The 21,858-nt window shown below is 42.0% G+C and overlaps 2 protein-coding genes and 1 pseudogene across 11 annotated transcripts in view; 1 reads left to right on the forward strand and 2 right to left on the reverse strand.

The window, feature by feature from the left end:
• Map7d2 (MAP7 domain containing 2) overlaps positions 1–21,858 on the forward strand; it is a 126,985-nt gene that overhangs the window by 37,968 nt on the left and 67,159 nt on the right. The window lies entirely within an intron of this gene.
• LOC141420073 (U6 spliceosomal RNA) lies at positions 2,401–2,493 on the reverse strand (annotated as a pseudogene).
• Positions 13,317–14,419, reverse strand: LOC109675771 (calmodulin-1-like). The gene has a single exon (XM_074063974.1). The coding sequence runs from the start codon at positions 14,355–14,357 to the stop codon at positions 13,911–13,913; it is 447 nt and encodes a 148-aa protein (XP_073920075.1). The 5' UTR covers positions 14,358–14,419; the 3' UTR covers positions 13,317–13,910.

Consider the following 21,858-nt stretch of genomic DNA (forward strand, 5'->3'; position numbering starts at 1 on the left):
TTAGGGTCATCTGGGTAAGGGGTGGCATGGAGATTGGCTGGAAGGGTTTCCAATGACCCTCTGGGATCCTTGACAATCTTTTTGTTTACATGGTCATTATACATACATGCCACCCTGAAGAGAAATCAAATGGCCATTACTAGGGATACCATAGATAATTTCTCTATCAGCTATGATCTGTAGGAGTCTACTCACAATTTTTAAAGAGGTTCTTGTGCTTTTTTTCTGGAAAAGAAGAAAAAAAAAGCAAATAGTAACAGTCATCTTTCTCTCCTATATCTGTACTCTTTCCAAAATCCCAAGGCCTTTCTGAGTCTTGGATGGTGAATTGGGGTCTGATATTTTCACATGATAACAACCCTTTTTGTGAGCAAGTAGTTTCTAGGATGTGAGCCTAGAACCAGCCTATGTCCCACTGCTGAAGAAGAATACTCAAGGGGTTAGGTTTAGAAACAATGATGCCTGGCATTTATTGAGCAGTGCTGCGTAGCAAGCGGTGTTCTGAGTAGTCATTTTTCTCTCTTCCTTTCCCTTTCTCCCTCCTTCTCTTATTTCCCTTACCTATTAATGTCCCACCCTCCTTCTCTTCACCCTCCTTCTCTCCACCCTCCTTCTCTGTGAGTGGCACGTGATCTCCATGGGATTGGAACCCAGGCCCTCTAGCTCTGGAGTCCTTGCCCCTAGACCCTGTACTGAGCTGTACTTACTGGAGCATGGAAGGATTTTTCAGTGGTCATTCTATCTGCATGATTGGAGTCCTACATCAAGTGAGACTGTAGATGCTCATACTAAAGCTCTGTGTTAGAGCTCCTTCATTTCTAAGACCTGTGACCAAATTTGGCCACCCAGCCCTATAAATTGTGCCTATGGTAGAAACCTCTACACTTGCTTTGCTGTCCATGTTCATTCTTTTATGTGGTGCTAGTCCTAGTGCCTATTTGTATGTGTAACCTCTGATGGGAGGGTTAGAGCTACAGTTTTTTTTATTGTTTTATTATTCATATGTGCATACAATGCTTGGGTCATTTCTACCCCCTGCCTCCACCCCCTCCCTTACCACCCCCTCTGCCCCCTCCCTCTCCTCCCCCTCAATACCCAGCAGAAACTATTTTACCCTTATCTCTAATTTTGTTGAAGAGAGAGTATAAGCAATAATAGGAAGGAAGAAGGGTTTTTGCTGGTTGAGATAAGGATAGCTATACAGGGAGTTGACTCACATTGACTTCCTGTGCATGTGTGTTACCTTCTAGGTTAATTCTTCTTGATCTAACCTTTTCTCTAGTTCCTGGTCCCCTTCTCCTATTGGCCTCAGTTGCTTTTAAGGTATCTGCTTTAGTTTCTCTGCGTTAAGGGCAACAAATGCTAACTAATTTTTTAGGTGTCTTACCTATCCTCACACCTCCCTTGTGTGTAGAGCCCCAATTTATTTTATTTTATTATTCATATGTGCATACAAGGCTTGGGTCATTTCTCCCCCCTGCCTCCACCCCCTCCCTTACCACCCACTCTGCCCCCTCCCTCTCCCCCCACTCCCTCAATACCCAGCAGAAACTATTTTGCCCTTATCTCTAATTTTGTTGTAGAGAGAGTATAAGCAATAATAGGAAGGAACAAGGGTTTTTGCTAGTTGAGATAAGGATAGCTATACAGGGCATTGACTCACATTAATTTCCTGTGCGTGGGTGTTACCTTCTAGGTTAATTCTTTTTGATCTCACCTTTTCTCTAGTTCCTGGTCCCCTTCTCCTATTGGCCTCAGTTGCTTTTAAGGTATCTGCTTTAGTTTCTCTGCATTAAGGACAACAAATGCTAGCTAATTTTTTAGGTGTCTTACCTATCCTCACCCCTCCCTTGTCTGCTCTCGCTTTTATCATGTGCTCAAAGTCCAATCCCATTGTTGTGTTTGCCCTTGATCTAATGTCCACATATGAGGGAGAACATACAATTTTTGGTCTTTTGGGCCGGGTTAACCTCACTCAGAATGATGTTCTCCAATTTCATCCATTTACCAGCGAATGATAACATTTCGTTCTTCTTCACGGCTGCATAAAATTCCATTGTGTATAGATACCACATTTTCTTAATCCATTCGTCAGTGGTGGGGCATCTTGGCTGTTTCCATAACTTGGCTATTGTGAATAGTGCCGCAATAAACATGGGTGTGCAGGTGCCTCTGGAGTAACCTGTGTCACAGTCTTTTGGGTATATCCCCAAGAGTGGTATTGCTGGATCAAATGGTAGATCGATGTCCAGCTTTTTAAGTAGCCTCCAAATTTTTTTCCAGAGTGGTTGTACTAGTCTACATTCCCACCAACAGTGTAAGAGGGTTCCTTTTTCCCCGCATCCTCGCCAACATCTGTTGGTGGTGGTGTTGCTAATGATGGTAGATCCCCAATTTTTAAAAAATATGGAATGCTTCATGAATTTGCGTGTCATCCTTGTGCAGGGGCCATGCTAATCTCAACTTTAGTATATGTGTTGCTGAAGCAAGCACAAGTTCAAATTTTTGTGACTGAAGAACAGACACACAGAAACAATTCTGTGATGACTAGAAGTATGTAGGGCAGGGAAGCATGGAGGTGGAGAAGAAATGATCTGTGGCCACCACGTAGGGAAGAATGCTGGGAGGGCAGATCTCTGAATGCTAGTCACTGATTTACTTGGGGAGCCTCGCTCTTAGCTGTGTATACTTCACTCAAGTAGCAAATCATGCCATGAGTAGCGTACACTGGGCATATTAGCTTCTTTAGAAATTATACATATTTGTATTTCATTTATTGTAGAAACACAGGAATCCAGGTGAATCCTGCCTCCTGAACCAGGAGGCAGAAGTTAAGCTTTCACATCAAAATGCTCAGTAGATACCTAATCAGTTGAGTTTAATGGTTTTAGCTTTTGTCACCTATAGCTACCTTTGAGTTTCTTCATTTCACCTTCTAAGTAAATTATCAACTTGGCAGATCAAGACTTAGAATGGGAACAGTGACCTCTTTAAAATTTTTTTATTATTAGCATATAATAGTTGTGTGGGGATACATTATGATATTTACATACGTGCTTACAATATATCTTAGTTAGATTTACCTCCTCCGTTGTTCTCTCTCTTCCCCCTTACCCCTGAAACTGACCTCTTAGGGAGTTGTGGAGGATTTCCTGGAGGAATTTCCTGGTGTTCTTTGGAAGACTGAAGTGATTCCATGGCCTGGGACTCAGGGCCCAGTGAGCATCTGCTACAACTTGTTTGGCCTATGGGCTGTGTTTGCCATGTATCTATCATTAGGGGAAGGGATCCAACTCCGCATGCTCCTGAGTGCCAAGCATTTTTACAATCCCCTCCCAGCTCTGGGAAGTAGATAGTATGTTCCTGTTTCATAGAACAGGAACTTGAACAATAAGACACTATGGGATTTACCCAAGGTCCTTTGACTTGAGATACAATCAATTGTGCAGGCCATGTGGATGGGGCCAAGAAGCCACTGAAGGGGCCAAGATGGGTTTTGTGTGTGTGTGTGTGTGTGTGTGTGTGTGTGTGTGTGATACTGGGATTTGAACTCAGGGCCTCAGGCCTGCTAGGCAGGTGTTCTACCACTTGAGCCACTCTTCCCCCTTGCCCCCAGTCCTGGGGCTGAGTTTTTTACTTGAATGGGAGTACAGTCCAACACTAGCAGTTTTAATGGCAACTACAGAGAGAGTCAGAGCATTGAACATTTGCAGATTGAATCTGATGTGCCATGGAGACAGAGAAAGGCAGATTAACAGTAACTCTGGGAGATAGAGGTCATCAAGGAGGGTTCTGGACTAAGGAACCAACTTTTTTTTTTTTTTGGAGTCACTGGGGTTTGCACTCAGGGTTTTGTGCTTGCAAAGCAGGTGCTCTACTACTTGAGCCACACCCCCAGCCCATTTTGCTCTGGTAATTTTTGAGATGCCATCTCACAAACTATTTTCTTGAGCTGTCCTGGAACTGCGATCCTCTTGCTCTGAGCCTCCCAAGTAGCTAGGATTATAGTTGTGAGCCATCGGGGCCAGTCAAGAACCAACTTCTCAGACCTCCCATTTCTTGAATTCCACAGTGAAGTTAGAACTTTTTTTTGCTATAGCTCCAGTAAATCCCTGAGCCTTTGCAAAGGTGACTTCTGTTCCAATGCTGGCTCTGGCAAGGGACAGATTTCTTAACCTCTCTTTTGGTGATACTGGAGGGTTGAACTTTGGGCCCTGATTTGACTAGGCAAGTGTTCTACCATTTGAGCTTTGCTCCTCAGCTCTTTCTGCTTTAGTTATTTTTCAGATAGGGTCTTGAGTTAATGGTTGGGGCCAGCTTCTGACCACAGTCTTCCAACCTCTACCTTCCACATAGCTGGGATTGCAGGTATGTATGATTATACCCAACATGTTCTTTGAGATAGGGTCTCACTAATTTTTGCCTGGACTGGTCTTGAACCATGATCCTCCTATCTCTGCCTCCCAGGTAGGTGGAATTACAAGTGTGAGCTACTGTACCCAGCCTCTCTTTGAGTCTCATTTCCTGACCTGTAAAAAGAAGCTGCCTCCCATCTCTTAGAATTACTATGAGCATTAATTAACATTTGTAGACCTTAGTGCCTGGCAAGTAGGTGTAAAATAATGATGTCTTTAGAAAAAGTCTAGTTCACGAATATGTGTACAGTTCTTGAATCTGGGCACAGTTGAATTTTATAACTTGGTTCTTTTGGTTCTGGGGGACTTATTTACCATATTGACTTGCACAGGAATTATCGGGATGGCTGATAATGTGTGTGTGAATATAATTAGGCAGTTTACTGTTGAAAGAACAGCATCATCATATACTGCCTTCATAATTAGTGTTGGTGAAATATCATCCCTCTGCTTTTTTTAGTGAGAAATTACTGCTAAAGAAAGCATCTTTCCTACTGATTTACCAGAAGGTGGGGCATGTGTTTACATGTGTGGACAAAAACAAGGAATGATTGGTAACTTTGCAGATGAGAAATCAAAAGGACATATATCTGTTCCTAATATAATTTTTATGGAGAAAAAATGATTATGGCTGGGCACAGTGGGCTCAAGCCTGTAATCCAAGCTACTCAGAAGGATCGCAGTTCAAGGCCAGCTCAGCAAAAAGTTAGCTAGATCCCATCTTAATAAACAATAACAAGCATGATGGTTCAAGCCTGTTACCCCAGCTATGCGAAAGGCATAGGTAGGAGGATCACTGTGTGACCAGCCCAAGCATAAAATGGGAGAGCCTATCTGAAAAATAGCTAAAAAGCAAAAAGGATGGGGCCATGGCTCAAGTGGTAGGCCCTGAGTTGAAACCCCAGTACCACACATACACACACAAATAATAATGTTTGCTAATAATAATGTTTGCTCTGGTTTTACACTGGCAATGTGGCAATGCATTTTACCTTATCAGGTCTACTGGGAAAGGTAGCCTGATTATTTTTCAGGCATGTGTAGAAGACGTCAGTAGTGGAAGAGGGAGAGGAACCAGAATAAACACATGCACTGGAAAAATAGCTGGATTTGTTGAGCTCCTGCTATGTGCTGGATACAGATAAGCAGAGCCCGCTTCCAGCAGTTTCTGCAGGACTTCATTGTTGTACCCTCTTCCAAGATCCCAATGCAGAGGATTCTGTGGCAGATTGGTGGTGATTGATTATATGACCAGTTTGGGGGTGACCAGTGGGATTCATTCTCATTATTTGATATTAATGTCAAAGTGCTGTGCTCTTGGCATTGTTTGGACTTCACCTAGTTCTACATTTGGGAAAAAATGCCAGTCTTTCTCTCTCTCTCTGTCTTTCTTGCTCTTGCTTGTTTTTGGCAGCACTGGAGTTTGAGCTTAGGGCCTCATACTTGCTAATTAGGCACTCTTACTGCTTCAGCCACTCCTAAGCCCTTTTTTAATGAAGGTTTTTTTCGAGATAGGGTTTTGGCCAGGGCTGAGTTTGAACTCTGATCCTTCTGATCTCTGCCTCCTGAGTAACTAGGATTACAGGCGTGAGCCACTGGTGCCTGACTTATAAACTTTTTTAAAAGATGTGTTTTGATACCTGGGTGTATACACCTTCATTGTAGTATTAAGTGGCTTTTGAACTTAAATGCTACTTCCAGGACTGTGTTACTCAAAAGTATAAATTTATGAAAGTATCATTGGAAGAAACGTTGGAAGTAATGAATTTCTCACCATCAAAGGAAACGTTTAAACCAGTTCAAGAAGATTCTAGCAGGTTAGAAATGGATTCAGATCATTCGTTCTCAAAATGCGGTTTGCAGACCAGCATGAGCATCACTTGAGAACTTATTAGAGGTGCAAATTCTCAGGCCCTCCTAACTCAGAACTACTAAGTCAGAAACTCTGGGTACGGTCCCAGCAAACTGGTTTTTACTTTGTTTACTGCTCTGGGGATCAAGCCATGGCCTTGTGTATGCTAGGCAAATAATGTACTATGGATCTACATTCCTAGTATCCTCCATTTTTTGTTTTGTTTTGACACATAGTCTCCTATGTGGTGCAGACTAACCTTGAACTCAGATGCTCCTGCCTCCAAGTGTTGGGATTACAGGCATGAACCACCACACCTGGTTTGCAATCTGTGTGGTTTTTATATTTGATTTTTGGTGGTTCTGGGGATTGAACTCAGGGCGTTATACTTACTAGGCAAGCACCCTACCAAATGAACCACATTGCCAGTCTTTTTGTTTTTTAGATAGGGTCTCAAGCTTTTGCCTAGGATAGCCTCCAACCTGGATCCTCTGGCTTCCAACTTTGATCTTCCTGTGTCTACCTCCCTAGTGCCTGGTATTACAGACTTGTACCACCACACCCAGCTTGTTTGTTGAAATAGGGTCTCACTAACTTTTGCCGAGGCTGGTGTCAAACCTTCATTCTTCTATTCCAAGTAGCTGGGATTATAGACACGCACCACCACACCTGGCCTACAATCCATTTTTAATTAGCTCTTCATGGAGTTCCGATGCATGCTAAAACTTGAGCACTTACTATATTAGAACTTGCCTCCCAAAAAATTATCAGGAGAATTATTAAGCAGTTACAAGAAATGTATCTTACTAAGATGCAAATTTCAAGTAGAAGCCACCTTTTTCTGCTCTTAGCAGAGAGAAAATTGAATAAACTGACAGGTCTTTGTAACCCTGATTTCCCAAGGTTAGTTCCTGCCTAGGCTTTTGTTTCTAAAATTACATATCCTGGGGCTGAGGGTGTAGCTCCTGGTAAATTTGATTAAAATAAATATCCCAGGTAAATACCAGAATCCCACATGATATTCAAAAAAATAGAATTCGGTAGTCAGAAGAGATTGAAAGCAATTTATATATTTTTACTGGAGTCTTAGAAAAGTGTCAGAAGTTGAGTCTGTTTTGGCATTACTGGGGTTTGAACTTGACTTCGTGCTTGCTAGACAGGTGCTCTATCACTTGAGCCACACCTCCAACCTCACAAGATGAATTCTTAACCTGCAACCCCTGGCTATTCTTCTGGTTCCCAATATGTGCATGTGCATCCATTTGTACGCACTCACACATACACCTGTACCTTCCTAGAGTCTCTTAAAACCCTTTCCTCCCTCAACTCCCAGCCAAAATTCTTCCCAGAGGTAGTCCAACATGGCTTTTGACTCTCTTGTCCCTTATCTCTCACTTCTCTCTTTTACTCTCCACCCTGACTAATATGCAACAGTCCCCCCCCACCACATTTCCAATATCCATTCATCCAAGCTGTCTTCTTGCTTGAAGACAGAGCCCTGGAACTCTTACTAGGTGCATTCCTCATCTGCATATGGAAAACCCAAGAACTGATTCACTGAAGGAGAGTAATAGAGGGGGTTAATCTGATTGTACAATGTATTCATGTGAGAATTACCTACCACTGGCAAACCCTTTTCAGAAATGAATATACTTTAGAGAATGAAGGTCAGAAATGTAAAATATGTCCCGATCAGGGGTGAGTAATAGTGGGAGAGGGGAGGGTAAACAGAGAAGGTAAAGGAGGGCAAATATGGTTGATGTATTTTATATACTTATATGAAAATAACACAATAAACTATGTTGAAGTTATTTTAAGAATGGGGGGAGGAGATGAAGGAGAATGATGGTGGGGTGAACCTAACCAAGGTACATTGTAAACATATATGGAAATATCACAATGAAACCTTCTGTACAACTGATATATGCTAATAAAATGTTTTATAATATAAAACAGAATACTCCCACTTCAAATGACATTGGGTAGGGTCACTTGACTTTTGGGGAGTCTCCATTTCCATAATCTGGAAATATAACCCTTTCACAAATAGTGGCCACTAATGGAAAGTTCTTATGCATCATTTCATGTAATCATCACAACTGTTTATCAAAGTACATTTGTCATCATCAGCAATTTTTTTCATTCCCCTCTTTTTCTTTCTTTTTTTTTTTTTTTGAGGTACTTTTTTGTAATGGGTTTTTTAGAGATAAGGTCTCGCAAACTATTTGCATGGGCTGATTTGGAACCTCAGTCCTGATCTCTGCCTCCTGATTAGCTATGATTATAGGTGTAAGCCACTGGCACCTGGCTCATTCCCCTCTTTTTTTAAACAAACAGTAACAGACTTATTTATTTTTTCATATAACTTGTTCGTGTTCATTTTTGCTCCCCAGCTTTACAAAATATAACAAAGCTCTTTACAAGATACTGTAGAAATATATGACTTTTTGCATACTCAAATGAACCACATTGATTTGCATTTGGAACCAGATATATCACCTGGATATTTGGGAAGAAAAAGAAAAACAACTCACCTGGGAAATTTGAAAGAAGGCTACAAGTAAGAGTAACTAAACTATTTTAAGCCCTGTTGTGGGGCTCTGTAAGGTTTTTAGTTTTATTTTTGCAAATTCTTATTCCAGTATAATGCACATAACATGCCATTTCCAAGTATAAACTTTAGTGGCCTTTAGTAATTTCACAGTGTTGTGCAGCCATCACCACTGTCTAGTATCAGCACATTTTCATCACTCCTAAAAGGAACTGTGAACCCATTAACAGTCCTTCACAAGGTCTCCAATTTCCATTCCTTTTTATGACAAAATGTTATACTAGAACTCTTGGGTGGTGAGGGTCCTTGCTCTGCACTTGGATAGAAATCAAACGTAGGAATGCATGCAAGATCAAAGGAATTTTATTTGCAGAAAAGCAATAGAAAAAGCTGCATGGAGAGGCTTGTAGTGGGACCTGGAATCCAGTAGTCCCTGGCGTCGGGTTGGACGTCAGGCTTTATAGGTTTTTTTGTTGCCGGTGGGAGGAGTATGTTTCAGCACAAAGATTTTGGTGTGAACAGGTGTCTCTTGGGAAGGAGATGGGGGCATTTCCTTTTCTGGCCAATCACCATTTTTGGGGAACACGTGGCTCTCTTGCAGTCTGCCCTTCAAGTCTCGCCCCCCAATGATTACCCTGACTGCCATTAGGAACATGGACAATGAGGTCTATTCGATGAGTACTCACTGCTGAAAGGGGGTAGTGAAGGGGCCCGAGGCATCAGGGCTGACCACAAGAGGGGTTATAGAGGAGACCACAGCAGTAGGTCATCTTCATTTCCATCAGCATCTGTAGTTTGATGGATTCTAGGAGAGAGGAAACAAACTTGATAGGTAAGTTTAGAATGCAAGGTGCAAACACAAGTAAGAGAATAATGGCAGCTATAGGACCCAGAAAGGGTAGGAACCATGTTGTACAAGGGAGCTGGGATTTTATTTGATCCCATACCTGTGTGGATACCTGAGTTTCAAGGGACTGTTCCCGGAGACACTTAGCTTGTTGGAGAATGTAGTTTGTATATTTCTCTATAATGCGTGAAGTATTTATATGGGTAACAGGAAGTATTGGCAGTTGTACATACTCTTCCCTGTATAGGCAAAAGAAAATCTGAGACTATGCAGTGGTCCGTGAGTCTAAGAAAAATCCATTGTTTAAGTCCAAAACTAAAAACACCATAGGACATGTCTGGAGCCAATAGAAATAGTCACTTTGTCTCTATTACAGTAGAAGGCCCTGGCCAAAAATATGAGTTTGTGCCTAGGAGAGCTTTCATGTCAGATAGCCACACTATCTGAAGTGGTTAAAGAACCACTTCTTTAACCCTCTCGGCTTTGATTAATTTTTTTGAGAGGTCTGGCACAAGTGACTTCATTTGAACTTTGATGGCATTCCCCCCTTGTCTCTAAACTGTCTCTGAGCAGTCTCATCTGAAGATTTTTCCGATTGGTCATTTTGATCCTTCCTTGTGAGGATTAGCTTTGTTTTTAAGTGTCCCACGTCAGGGGAGAAGCAACAACCAGGTCAGATGGGAGTCAGTGCCAACTAGACAGACCCCTTTAGCCAAATTTAAGCAACAAAGAGGTTTAAAAGGAGTTGCTCTTAGGCAGTGGCCTTCTAGATGATGACAATACAAAACAAAATCTAAAGCTAAGTTGGTTGAAAGACAGGTACTTGTTAGAGTCATTTTTTTACGGACTTGATTGTAAATATCCCAGAAGGATCAGAACTACAATGACAAAAACGTAAAGGAGCCATGGTTAAAATTCTGATGGACAATTTAGCAATTAAAGAACAACATAATATGTTATTACCATTAACTTTTTTGTTACAGTGTTTACCTAAATTTTATATTTTAGAAGTCCTGATATACTTGGAAGACACAAATATATTTAATATACAGGAGCCAGCAACAGCATCACAGCTGTCTAGAGGTTATACATACATATTCGTTGTTACCCTTGGAGTAAAACCTTAGCTCTCCCAATAGTTGAGGAGGCAGTGTCAGTGACCCCAAATAGCCTAATCACAGGCACATATAAGGTACTAACTGCATTAGTATCACCTATGACAACAGTTGTTTAACCACGGTTATAAGGTCATCTAGAAGATTTTACATAAACCAACTCTTTAATGAATTTAATATTTAGTTATGACTCAGTTATCTCAGTAGTCAAAACCCTGACAAAAATCAGCAGAGAACACAAGTAAATATCCATGAGGACTAAGTATAGAGTTAGGAAACCTGATGGCTGACATTAACGGGCGGCCTATGACATACAGCAGGGTTCTGCTGCCTTGTAGCCAATGAAGCCCACCATAATTAACAGGCTCAATCTGACCATCCCAGGCCAAAAATTTCCTCCACCTGACATGTTGAAGGAGTTGATAATGCATAGCCCAGTGTTTGAAGTTAATGACACACTATCCAGTTATTTTTAGAACTAACTACCTGTTTTGTTGACTCTAATAAAGACTTGAGGTGTCAAGACCTCCAGTGTAGTGCTCTTTTATACATTCTTTTTTTATCCTATCTGGAGGGTATACTTCAGCTTTGTTTTTACTTTGCTTTACATAAGTAGATTTGTACCAATGTACATGTTAGTGCAGGAGCACTCCCTGTGTTTAGCTGCCTGTCGTCTCTCTGTGTCCTAATAAACTTTTGTTTTCCTACTTGACTGTCTTGGTGAATTCTTGGAGCATCAAAGATTCTTGGCAGTTATCTTGATAGAACAAAAACCTTTTCTTTATGAAAGTTTTTTTGGTAAATATTCTCAAGAACAGAACAATATTTTTAAGACAGCCTGTTGTTATAAGCTTATAGAATTTTAGTTTAACCTTAATACATTCAATTTTGACCTTACAAAACCTTTAATGTAACTCTTAGATTTTAGTCAACTTAGTCACTTCTATAAGCATATATAAGCTCTATCTTTTTATCACAACTTACTCTGCACCCCCTGAGGGACCTTGTCCTTACCCTTTTTTTCCCATTTTGAGACAATTTTGAGGACAAACCTTTTTTTTTCAATACCCTCCTATATCCTTTTATATTTTTGTTATTTGTTGAAAATAACTCCTAAAGCCTTTTAACTTAGAGCCTTGTATTTGCCTGAAAAAACCACAACCTTAAAATTATTTTTTTGTATAAAAACAATTTATAGAAAGCCCAGTTGTTGATAGACCCATGTATTATAAGAGAGGATTAAATCCCAGGTTTTATCCACAACAGAATGAAACAGGTCAAGGTTATTTCTTTACCCAAATTCTAAGATTTCTCCTGTAGGCTTATGGCCAGGATTTAAAAACAGCACTTTTTTTTTTTTTTTTTTTTTGCTCTGAGCTAGAGTGTTAACCCCTGAATGCTTGCATCTTAGTGAGACCTGATTGAAATAAGTTTGAAAACTGGTTTTCTTAAAAGTAACAGTAGAACGGAGTAGAAATAACAACTTTTTTACATTAACTCTACAATAAGAACCATGTCAAGATGTTTACATATTTTTATGTAAAAAGCTAAAGCAGTTTACCATAGAGATCTCCAACGTAAACACTCTGGGTTTTTTGTTACCTTATAACTGCCATTTCCTCTTTCCCATTTCTTTAAGTTTTTTTCCCCAGGAGTTAAAGCCTGCAAAGTAGCTAATGACACCACATCTATATAACATTTTCTACAAAGTTTAGATTTTTTTCTCTCCTTTCTGTAGAATAAGTCTAGTTGTAAGGTGATGTTATAGTCAATGCTTTCCCCTTCTGGCCAGCACTCCTGGTCTCCCAAAGGATATTTAGGCCAAGCCTGGGTACAATAGAAAATGACAATCATTTTTCTTAGGCTCTTGGTGTTAGGAGACTGGTCATTCTAAGGAGGGTCTCATGTGACTAGGTGTCCCCAGGGCCAGAGACCTAGTTCCCCCACCAGGAACCATACTTCTTTGGGGAGAAGGCATTCCTTTCTCCTGTCTACTTCCACCATTGCCACCCGTGGCCAGGGTCATGGGGAAGACATTTGGGTCTGCCAGGATTGCAATCACCCTTACCAGCATGACCTTGACCAAGTCTTCACTTATTGATTTTATAACCTTGTATATGTAGCCATTTTCCAGTTATTAAGAGGCTCTAGTTCAACAAGATTCTATTGAAAAGGGTCCCAGGATGGCCAGGAGGGCTAGCATAGATAGGGAAAGAATTCCTTCCCTAAGGGGGAGACCACAGGAACATGTTCTGCCAAGTGCTGTATATAGTGCCCACTGTGTCACTATGTCCTTTTGCATTTCTCTTCCTCTTAGCCAGAAAGCTGGAATTTTAACTCTAAGGGAAAGAAATCCTGCTCCCCTTTGTTCCTGTGGGGAGTCATTAGTCATGCCCCTGAGGGTCCTAAAACATTTGAGTCTGCCTGAAAAGTCAAGCTGTGGGTTGGGCAGAATATTATTTTTTTTCTCCTGGAGTATGGTATTTAATCTATAGAAGATGGTGGCTTTTGTATTCTTTTTTTTTTAATTGGAATTTTTTTATTGGAAAACAAATATACAACTTGGAATGGATTTGAGGCAAATTGTGCCAGAAGCAGATTTTAAGTGGCTAAAACAAAGTTTAAAAAGCAAGTAACAATAAAAGAAAATGTTTCTGGTACAAGACCAGTATTACAAAAAAATAGTGTACAAGTACCTGGATAATATACCCATTTTGCAACAGTGCAACTTTTAAGTACATATTGTTGACTGTCCATAGCCCACACAGAGTTACAACTCCACACTTCAACAACAACATGCTGACAGTTCCTAAAAGAAAACCACTTTAAAAAAGGCATAACCCAGATGTTCCCTCATTTGACCAACTCCATCTAAGTTTATATGTGCAGAAGGGCTTAGATATATCCAGAGTAAGCCACATGCAACATGTTGCTTGATCAATTTTCTAAAATAAGGTTTCAGGACAATGACAGTAAGATAAGGGAAGAAAACATGGAGGAATGAAGTCCTAATTACTATACATGCATATTTTTTGACAGTAGGGGAAACCTTTTACAGATAAGTTACAAACAAAGAAAAGGCAAATAAATAATTTTGTACAAGAAATTTAACACATTCTGTACAATGTCTTCACTTTGCTGTCATCATTTGTACAAACTCTTCATAGTTTACTTGACCATCACCATCAGTATCTGCTTTCCTGTTCATTTCATCAACCTCTTCATCTGTTAACTTCTCTCCAAGGTTTGTCATCACATGGCAAAGCTCTGCTGCACTAATATAACCATTTCCATCCTTATCAAACACACGGAATGCTTCTCTAATTTCTTCTTCACTGTCTGTGTCTTTCATTTTTCTTGCCATCATTGTCAGAAATTCAGGGAAGTCAATTGTGCCATTCCCATCAGCATCTACTTCATTAATCATGTCCTGTAACTCTGCTTCTGTGGGATTCTGCCCAAGAGACCTCATTACAGTTCCCAATTCCTTTGTTATAGTTCCATCACCTTCCTTGTCAAATAGTGAAAAAGCTTCTTTGAATTCTGCAATCTGCTCTTCAGTCAGTTGGTCAGCCATGCTGCAAGCGCTACCAGTTTCCGAGATGCGATCACACAACCACTCAGCTCGCCCGCTCCACTTGGACTCGGCTTTTGTATTCTTGTTAGGGCCATTAAATGTGCCCCTTGCACCAAGAAGTAAAATTGAAAAATGCCTAATACTTTTTTTTTATTTCCCTCCCTTTGCAATGACATGTAAATAGAGGAGCAAGAAGAAGGAGGGTTGTGAGGGATTCTTAGGGAGTGAGCCGACACGTCCCAGCAAAGCCTCACACTCAGCACCTTTAGACTGGCAGTTTGTGCTATTTACATGTAACTGGCTGGCAGGTGCCAGCCCACTGTTGCCTGAGGCGGAAGGGACGGCCACTTATTCTGATCTACTTGGGAAAGAAAAAGGGAAGAAACCGAATGTTGAGAGAAAAGCCTCATTGCACTGAGATTTCAGCTCTGCCCAGGTAGCATTGGCAGTCCAGTATAAGCCCCCAGCCGGCCCCCAATCTCTCGGGTTGCCTGCCTAATAGCTGTAGTGGGCTCAGAGCTTTTCCCCCAGATTCCTGAGGAAGAAGCTCTCCTTAACAGAGAGAGAGAGAGAGAGAAGTTGGCCTGAGAGTTCCACCATAGCTAAGCTGTGAGGGGTTGGGGGGGGCTGTCCTGGAGGGCAGACTCCACTGGAGTGCTGAACGATCATGGCCACTTCGTAGGTAGTCCCCTAAAATTTGGCACAGCCTATACCAATCTCAGGTGAAGAAGGGTCCCTTTGTGGTTGCCAGATGATACACTGGAATTCTTGGGTGGTGAGGGTCCTTGTTCTGCACTTGGATAGAAATCAAAGGCAGGAATGCAAGTAAAGATCAAAGGAATTTTATTTGTAGAGAAGTGATAGAAAAGGCTGCATGGAGAGGGTGCAGTGGGACCGGGAGTCAGGTTGGACATCAGGCCTTATAGATTTTTTGTTGCCGGTGGGAGGAGTATGTTTCAGCATGAAGATTTTAGTGTGAACAGGTGTCTCTTGGGAAGGAGATGGGGCATTTCCTTCCCTGTCTAATCACCACTTTGGGGAACACCTGGACCTCCTGCAGTCTGCCCTTCACAAATAGTATTTCATGATATGAATATATCTGATTTTATTCATCTAGTCAACAGTTCATGACCATTTGGGTTGTTTCTACTTGTGGCTGTTATGACTGATGATATCATAAACATTCATGGTCAAGTTCCCTTCCATTTTATACATGCTAACACTTCATTGAAAGATAGGCACCCAGGGAGCTAATAGCACGGAGGAAAAGAAAGTGAACTAGAGGAGGAAAGAGAAGTTAAAAGTGGTTGTATCAATTGAACTAATCACAACCTTGCAACCAAATCAAACTGGTTCCTTAGCACAGGTCATGTCCGGAGAGGGTATGAGATGCTTGTGGTTTGCAGCAATTCACTGGTAGAAAGAAGGGCAAACAGTTCATCCTATCACTTTCCTTTCATTAGTCAAAATGCATCCTCTGGGACTTAATCCAAAAGATGATTGTTGTTGGTATTATTATGTATATATACTCTATTAGTTCATTTTCACTCCTTTAATGAGATACCTGAGGCAGGCTACTTTATAAAAGAAAAGAGGTTATTTATGGTTTATACTTTTGAAGGTACAGGACCAAGGAGCCACATCTGGTAGTGGTCTTTTTTTTTTTTTCAGTACTGGGGCTTGAACTCAGGGCCTATACCTTGAACCACTCCACTAGCCCTTTTTGTGTTAGGAATTTTCGAGATAGGGTCTTGTGAACTATTTGCTCAGGCTGGCTTCGAAACGTGATTCTCCTGATCTCTGCCTCCTGAGTAGTTAGGATTACAGACATGAGCCAGCAGTGCCCGGCTTGATAATGGCCTTCTTGTGGTCAGAGTCCCAAGGTGGCACAGAGCATCACAGGGCGGGGTAAGAGGCAGGGAGCTTGTGTATATTTTGTCTCTGTGACTCTCCTTTTTTTGTTGTTGTTCTGGGGTTTGAACTCAGGACCTCACACTTACATAGGCAGATACTCTACCACTTAAGTCACACTCCCAGTCCAATTCTTCTCTCTTCTTATAAAACCACTATAATTTAATCATGGGGATTTAACCATAATGACCTTATCTAATCCCAGTCACTTCCTAAAGGCCCTACTTCTAAACACCATAGTTGTATGTAGCACCCCCCCCCATACTTAGGGCTTCATATTTGCTACGCATATGCTCTACCTCTTGAGCCATTCCTCCAGCCCTTTGTGCTCTGGTTATTTGGGGGATAGTGTCTTCAGTTTTTGCCCAGGCCAGTCTGGGCCGTGATCTTCCTATTTTATACTTCTGCAGTTGCTGGGATGACAGGAGTGCACCACCATGCCCATTTTTTCCATTGAGATGGGGTTTTGTGAACTATTTGCCTGGGCTGCCTTGAACTGTGATCCTCCCAATCCACAGGTGTGAGCCACTAATGCCCAGCTAGTTTCTGCACTCTTTCTTAACACCTTGCATTTCAACACGTGAAACCTTGGGACACTTAAGCCATACACAAACCATAGTACACCTTTGTCCTCTGAGTTGCGTTTCGTCACTGCCATGGGGAGCCCCTGTAGGTCTGCTGGTCAGTGGCAAGGTGCTGTGGTCACTTCTTGTCAGTTGGTGTCATTTGTGGGGGCCACTTTGTTGGGCAATGTGGTGGGATCAGCTTCCAAGCTATGGTTACTGAGAAGGCAGCACGAACCATCACTAGGGTAGTTCTGGCTGAGAAGTGAGGCTTGTGACCAAGGGCCAGTGTCCATGAGCAGGTGAGACTGAGCATTCCAGGGTAGTGTGAAAACTGGCTCTCGGGTAGCAGCTCTCAGAAAGTGCTACTGATTTGCTTCCAGTTGTCAGTTGACTGACTTTCTGGTTCTGCTGTTGTGTAACAGACTACCCCAAAACTCAGTGGTGAGCGGTGCTGACTTTTTTTTAGGTTTTTTTGTGTTTCCTGGGCTTAGCTGGAGGTTCTTGCTTGGGGTCTTTCCTGGAGGATCAATGGTGCCTAGGCTGGATCAGTTGGCCATAGCTGTCTGCTCCAACTTTCCCCAGGCCTGCACTTCCCAGAAGACATGTGGCTTGGCCTTCTCACAGCATGATGACAACACAGTGATATATTTCAAGAGGGTCAGTCCCCAAAGCCAGTGTTCCAAGAAAGAGCTGCCACCCCCCTTTTAAATATAGGAAACTAAAGCTTCAAATGCTCGAATAAGGGAGTTGGGTCATATCGAGGCCACAGTGATCATCCTTGTTCTGGTGCTATCTGCCACAGGAGAGTAGGAAATAAGGTAAGGTGTCTTAAGAGCATTACTCAGCATATGTTACCATTCCACCTGTGTGACCTCAGCATTTTTTGAGCACTTACTCTGTGCGAGATACTGTGCCAGGCCCTTTAGGGGATGCAAGAAACAATAGGACACAGGGATGACATCCAGCAGTCTTCTTTTCACAAGTCCTCCAGGTGGTTCTGATGCATGATCCAGTGTGGGTAGCAGTTGGCTAAGAGAGCTCTCAGGTCTGGCTGCACACGAGAATCCTATCAGGAGCTTTTAAGCCACAAGAGTCAAGGCCATGGCTGAGAAAGGAGACCCCAGCACCAATCTGTATGTTTAAAGCTCTACAGGCAATTCCACTGTATAGACAAGATTGAGAAGCTGTGGTCTGGTCTCCATGTGTTTGAACCAGTGACTGCTTGGGTGGGAATGAGTCAGTATCCACAGGGTCACAGAGCAGAGGGTACTTGGCCACTCTTGAAGGGGTCAGGGAGGGCTTCCCAGAGGTGAGTGGTTATCATTGTGGACTTCCTCTTGGATTAGCTCTTCATTACTGGTTTTCTTTTTTTTTTTTTCATGGACATTGCAGTTATGTACATGTGAGTGTGATTGAGAAGATTATTTTAAAGTTCACACATTCAATTAAGTTTTTAAAGTCAAACACAGCTGCCTTCCCTTAAAAACTTCTATATTTCAATAATGGTTCTTACCAGTACCATGAATAATTAACTAATTTCAGCTCATTCATATTCTAGTAGAAGAGTGCTTCAGGCTAATAAAATTCCTTTTAAAATTAGTTTTTGAAAATGTGTTGCTGCAGCCCAAGGATAACAGGAAGTTATTCCAAGCAAGAGCACATCAGCGAAGTATGAGATTTTATGTTGTTCTGTTAACATAAAATAGTTGACTTGCCTACTTGGCACCCCTGTTTTTAATTTCCTATAGTGATGAATTTGCCTAGAGAAAGGCCTCCATTTCAGAGGTGCACATTTACCTGAATGTAATTGCTCTGGGAAGCTCAAGAATGGAGCAGGGATGGCTCTGACTGAGCACTTTTATCCTTCTTCTGAGTAGGGCACCTCAACTAGGCTGTGCCTTGCTTACTCTTTATGTTTGGGTCCCTCTCAGGGATTCCCCCTTGGGCTGCTTTGTTTGTTTTCTTTATAATTAAACTTTTCTATTTTGAGGTCACTGTTGACTCACATGCAGTTATGAAAAATAATTAGAGATCCTGCGTGCCCTATATCTAGTTTCCCCCAGTGCCAATACCTTGTTTAAAAAAATACCCTATAGTACAGTATTGCAATCAAGATAGAGAACTTTTAATCATCACAGAACCCCTGCTGATGCCTTTTATAGCTGCCCACTTCCTCTTATCCTTGCCCCCTCAACCCCTGGTGAGCACAGTTCTGTTCTCCATCTGTATTCATGGGGTTCCAAGATAAAACTGGCCCCCTAGTTAAAAAAGAGAAGCAATAATTGTATACATATAAGGCATATGGGATGAAGGATGTTTGGGTAGGAAAACTAAAACTTTAGGATATTTAGCTGGTAGAGTGGCTCAAGAGGTAGAGTGCCTGCCTAGCAAGCATGAGGCCCTTAGTTCAAACCCTAGTACCTGCAAAAAATGCAGAAGGATTTCAGGTAATATGAAAGGATTCCTTTTGCAGTTGAATTCAGCATTAACCTTTGAGTATGTTAGATCTTTGGAAGGTGTCTCCTAGTGTTAGTTTTCAAATTGTGTACCGTGATTCCTCTGGTTTAAATCTGGCCATGTTGTGGTATAACTGTTCAAGTGTATGACTATCTAGTTTATGCTGAACCCCTCCTTGCCTTTGGGATGAACCCAGGGGCCTCTTGTCAGCCTCTGGAAGGTGGAGGCTGGAGATGGGAGTTAATTATTTGGCTCTTTTTCAAATGGTTGTTCTTGGGACATTTGCTGAACAGTTAAATAGGAGTGATGGGTGCTGTTTGGAGGAAGGGAAGAGGCCCCATTTTAGCCTTACTCATCCAGCAAAAGTGAACCCTGGTTTAACTCAGCTCTTCCTTTTCCACATTTGCCCTAGAGTACCTATACTTGAAGGGAAAGAATTGCAGAAGTGAGCTGCCAGGTTTCTCATTCAGTACTGTATAGTATGGTAGCCACCAGCACATGTGGCTATTTTGAGTGCCTGAAATGTGCCCAGTGTGACTAAGGAACTAAATGTGTATTTTAATCTTGGTTATTTTGCATTTAAATAGCCATGTATAGTTTGTGGTTGCCAAATGGACAGCCCAGAGATTCCATGTTCCCATGTTGGGCTGTTTGAGTCAGTAGGGCAAAGCTGAATTGCTTGCCATAAGCAAGAAGAGATAGTTATCTCCTGGATCCTCTAGGCAGTCATCACATCTTTGCCCAGATGGGCTAGTGCTTGGCTCCCAGTCTTTCTTACTTCTTTAATGAGTTAGACTTGCACTTCTGCTCTCCAGATTTGCAGATTAATTCTTGGAATCAGGATAAGCCTATGTGCATCACTGGGTTACAGCACAAAAATCAAGGTGTTACATTTTCCCCTTTGAAAAAAAAATGGTTAATTGAGAGTGTGAGTGTTGGAGTCAGGTTCTTGTGTTAGAAACTGGCCTCTCCACTTCTGACAATGCAACCTGGGACAAATTAATCAACCTCTCTGTGCCTCTGTTTCTGCACCAGTAAAGATGAGGCTTATTAATAGTACTTCTGTCATCATAGGGTGGTTGGGCACAGTAAATCCAACCTGTACACTTGGACCATAGTAACTGCTTGATTGTCACTTCCTGTGATGATATTATGATAATGCTGGTAATGATGACCACAAGCATGATAACGATTTTCTGGAAATGATTTGAAAGTGTGACTCTTACATGTGTCCTCAAGGGGGCAGCCTAAGACCACACATCTCTGGAACAAGCAGCCTTTCTGTAATGCCTCCTGGTGATGTGGGCAGTTTCAACTGTGATCGGTCCTTTGTTTCAACTCTCATTTTTTTCCCATTTTGCACTGATTGAAGAACACTTTAAGAAATTCTCAGGCTTGCTTTAGATACAGGGTAGCAGGCCCATTAAAAACAAGTCTGTGGCATGGGGAGCTGCACCACACAGGGCCTAGCGCACCCAAACAGTCACTGTGCCGCGTCACTAATTTAAAGGAAAAAATGTCTGGCATGGACACAGTGCAAACCAGGGCTCAGGACCAGCTCAGGTGGGCAGTTGGTGTGGATGCTGACGGAAGCACCTCAGGCATCCTAGACTTTTTAACTTTTTACACAGAACAAATTCTTTTTTGAGGGGAGGTGGTACCTGGGTTTGAACTCAGGACCTTGTGCTTGCTGGGTAGGAGCTCTACCACTTGTGCCATGTCCTAGCTCTTTAGTTATTTTTCAAATAGGATCTCACATTTATTCCTGGGCCAGAATGGATTGCAGTCCTCCTATTTCTGCTTCCCAAGTAGCTGGCATGACAGGTGAGTGCCACCATACTTGGCTTCTGTGTTGAGATAGGGTCTCACTAACTTTTTGCCCTGGCTGGCCTCGAACCTCAGTCCTCCCAATCTCCCATCTCCCAAATAGCTAGGACTACAGGAGTGAGCCACTGTGCCTAGTTTCACTAGATTCTTACTAATGAAACTCCTGAAGTAGAGATTAGAAACTGAAAATGTTCAGAGTTTTTCCCTCTACTTCCCTGCCACTAATTTCATGCCCACCTTTGGAGCATTGTGTGTGCACCTTGGAGCCATTGGGTAAAGGGCAGAAGCTGGACCTGGGAAGACCTAGAGGTATGTCAGCCACACATGACTCTGAAGCCCTCCAGGAGAGACTGAGTTACAGGGAACTCCTGGGAAAGTAGAATGATAGTAGGACTTCACAAACTGTGAGAACACAGAGCATCTTGGATCTGGGGGTCTTGAAGGTGAGTGGGGTTTAAATATGTGATGGGATAGGAGTTGGGAGTAGAAAAAGGGGCAGAATAAGCCAGAAGGTGTGTGGGAGAAAGGACACTGCTGAAATCAAATTAGGAAGAGTTTAGAGTCACACTATGGGAGGGCCTAGGATAAGCTGAGGAATCGAGTTTTTAAATTAGTGGTGACATTGATATGTTGGTAGCCTCAATAATTAAAGATCAAATGAAAACATGGCGAATGGCACTTGCATTCCAGGATTGGCTTTTCTAGTATTTCTCTCTTGAACATTAATATCCCTGATACAT

Source organism: Castor canadensis, chromosome X, assembly GCF_047511655.1.
Source record: "Castor canadensis chromosome X, mCasCan1.hap1v2, whole genome shotgun sequence".
Taxonomy (NCBI): domain Eukaryota; kingdom Metazoa; phylum Chordata; class Mammalia; order Rodentia; family Castoridae; genus Castor; species Castor canadensis.

Excerpts from the sequence above, each read along its gene's own strand:
- LOC109675771 (XM_074063974.1), bottom strand. The coding sequence starts at position 14,357 with ATGGCTGACCAACTGACTGAAGAGCAGATTGCAGAATTCAAAGAAGCT.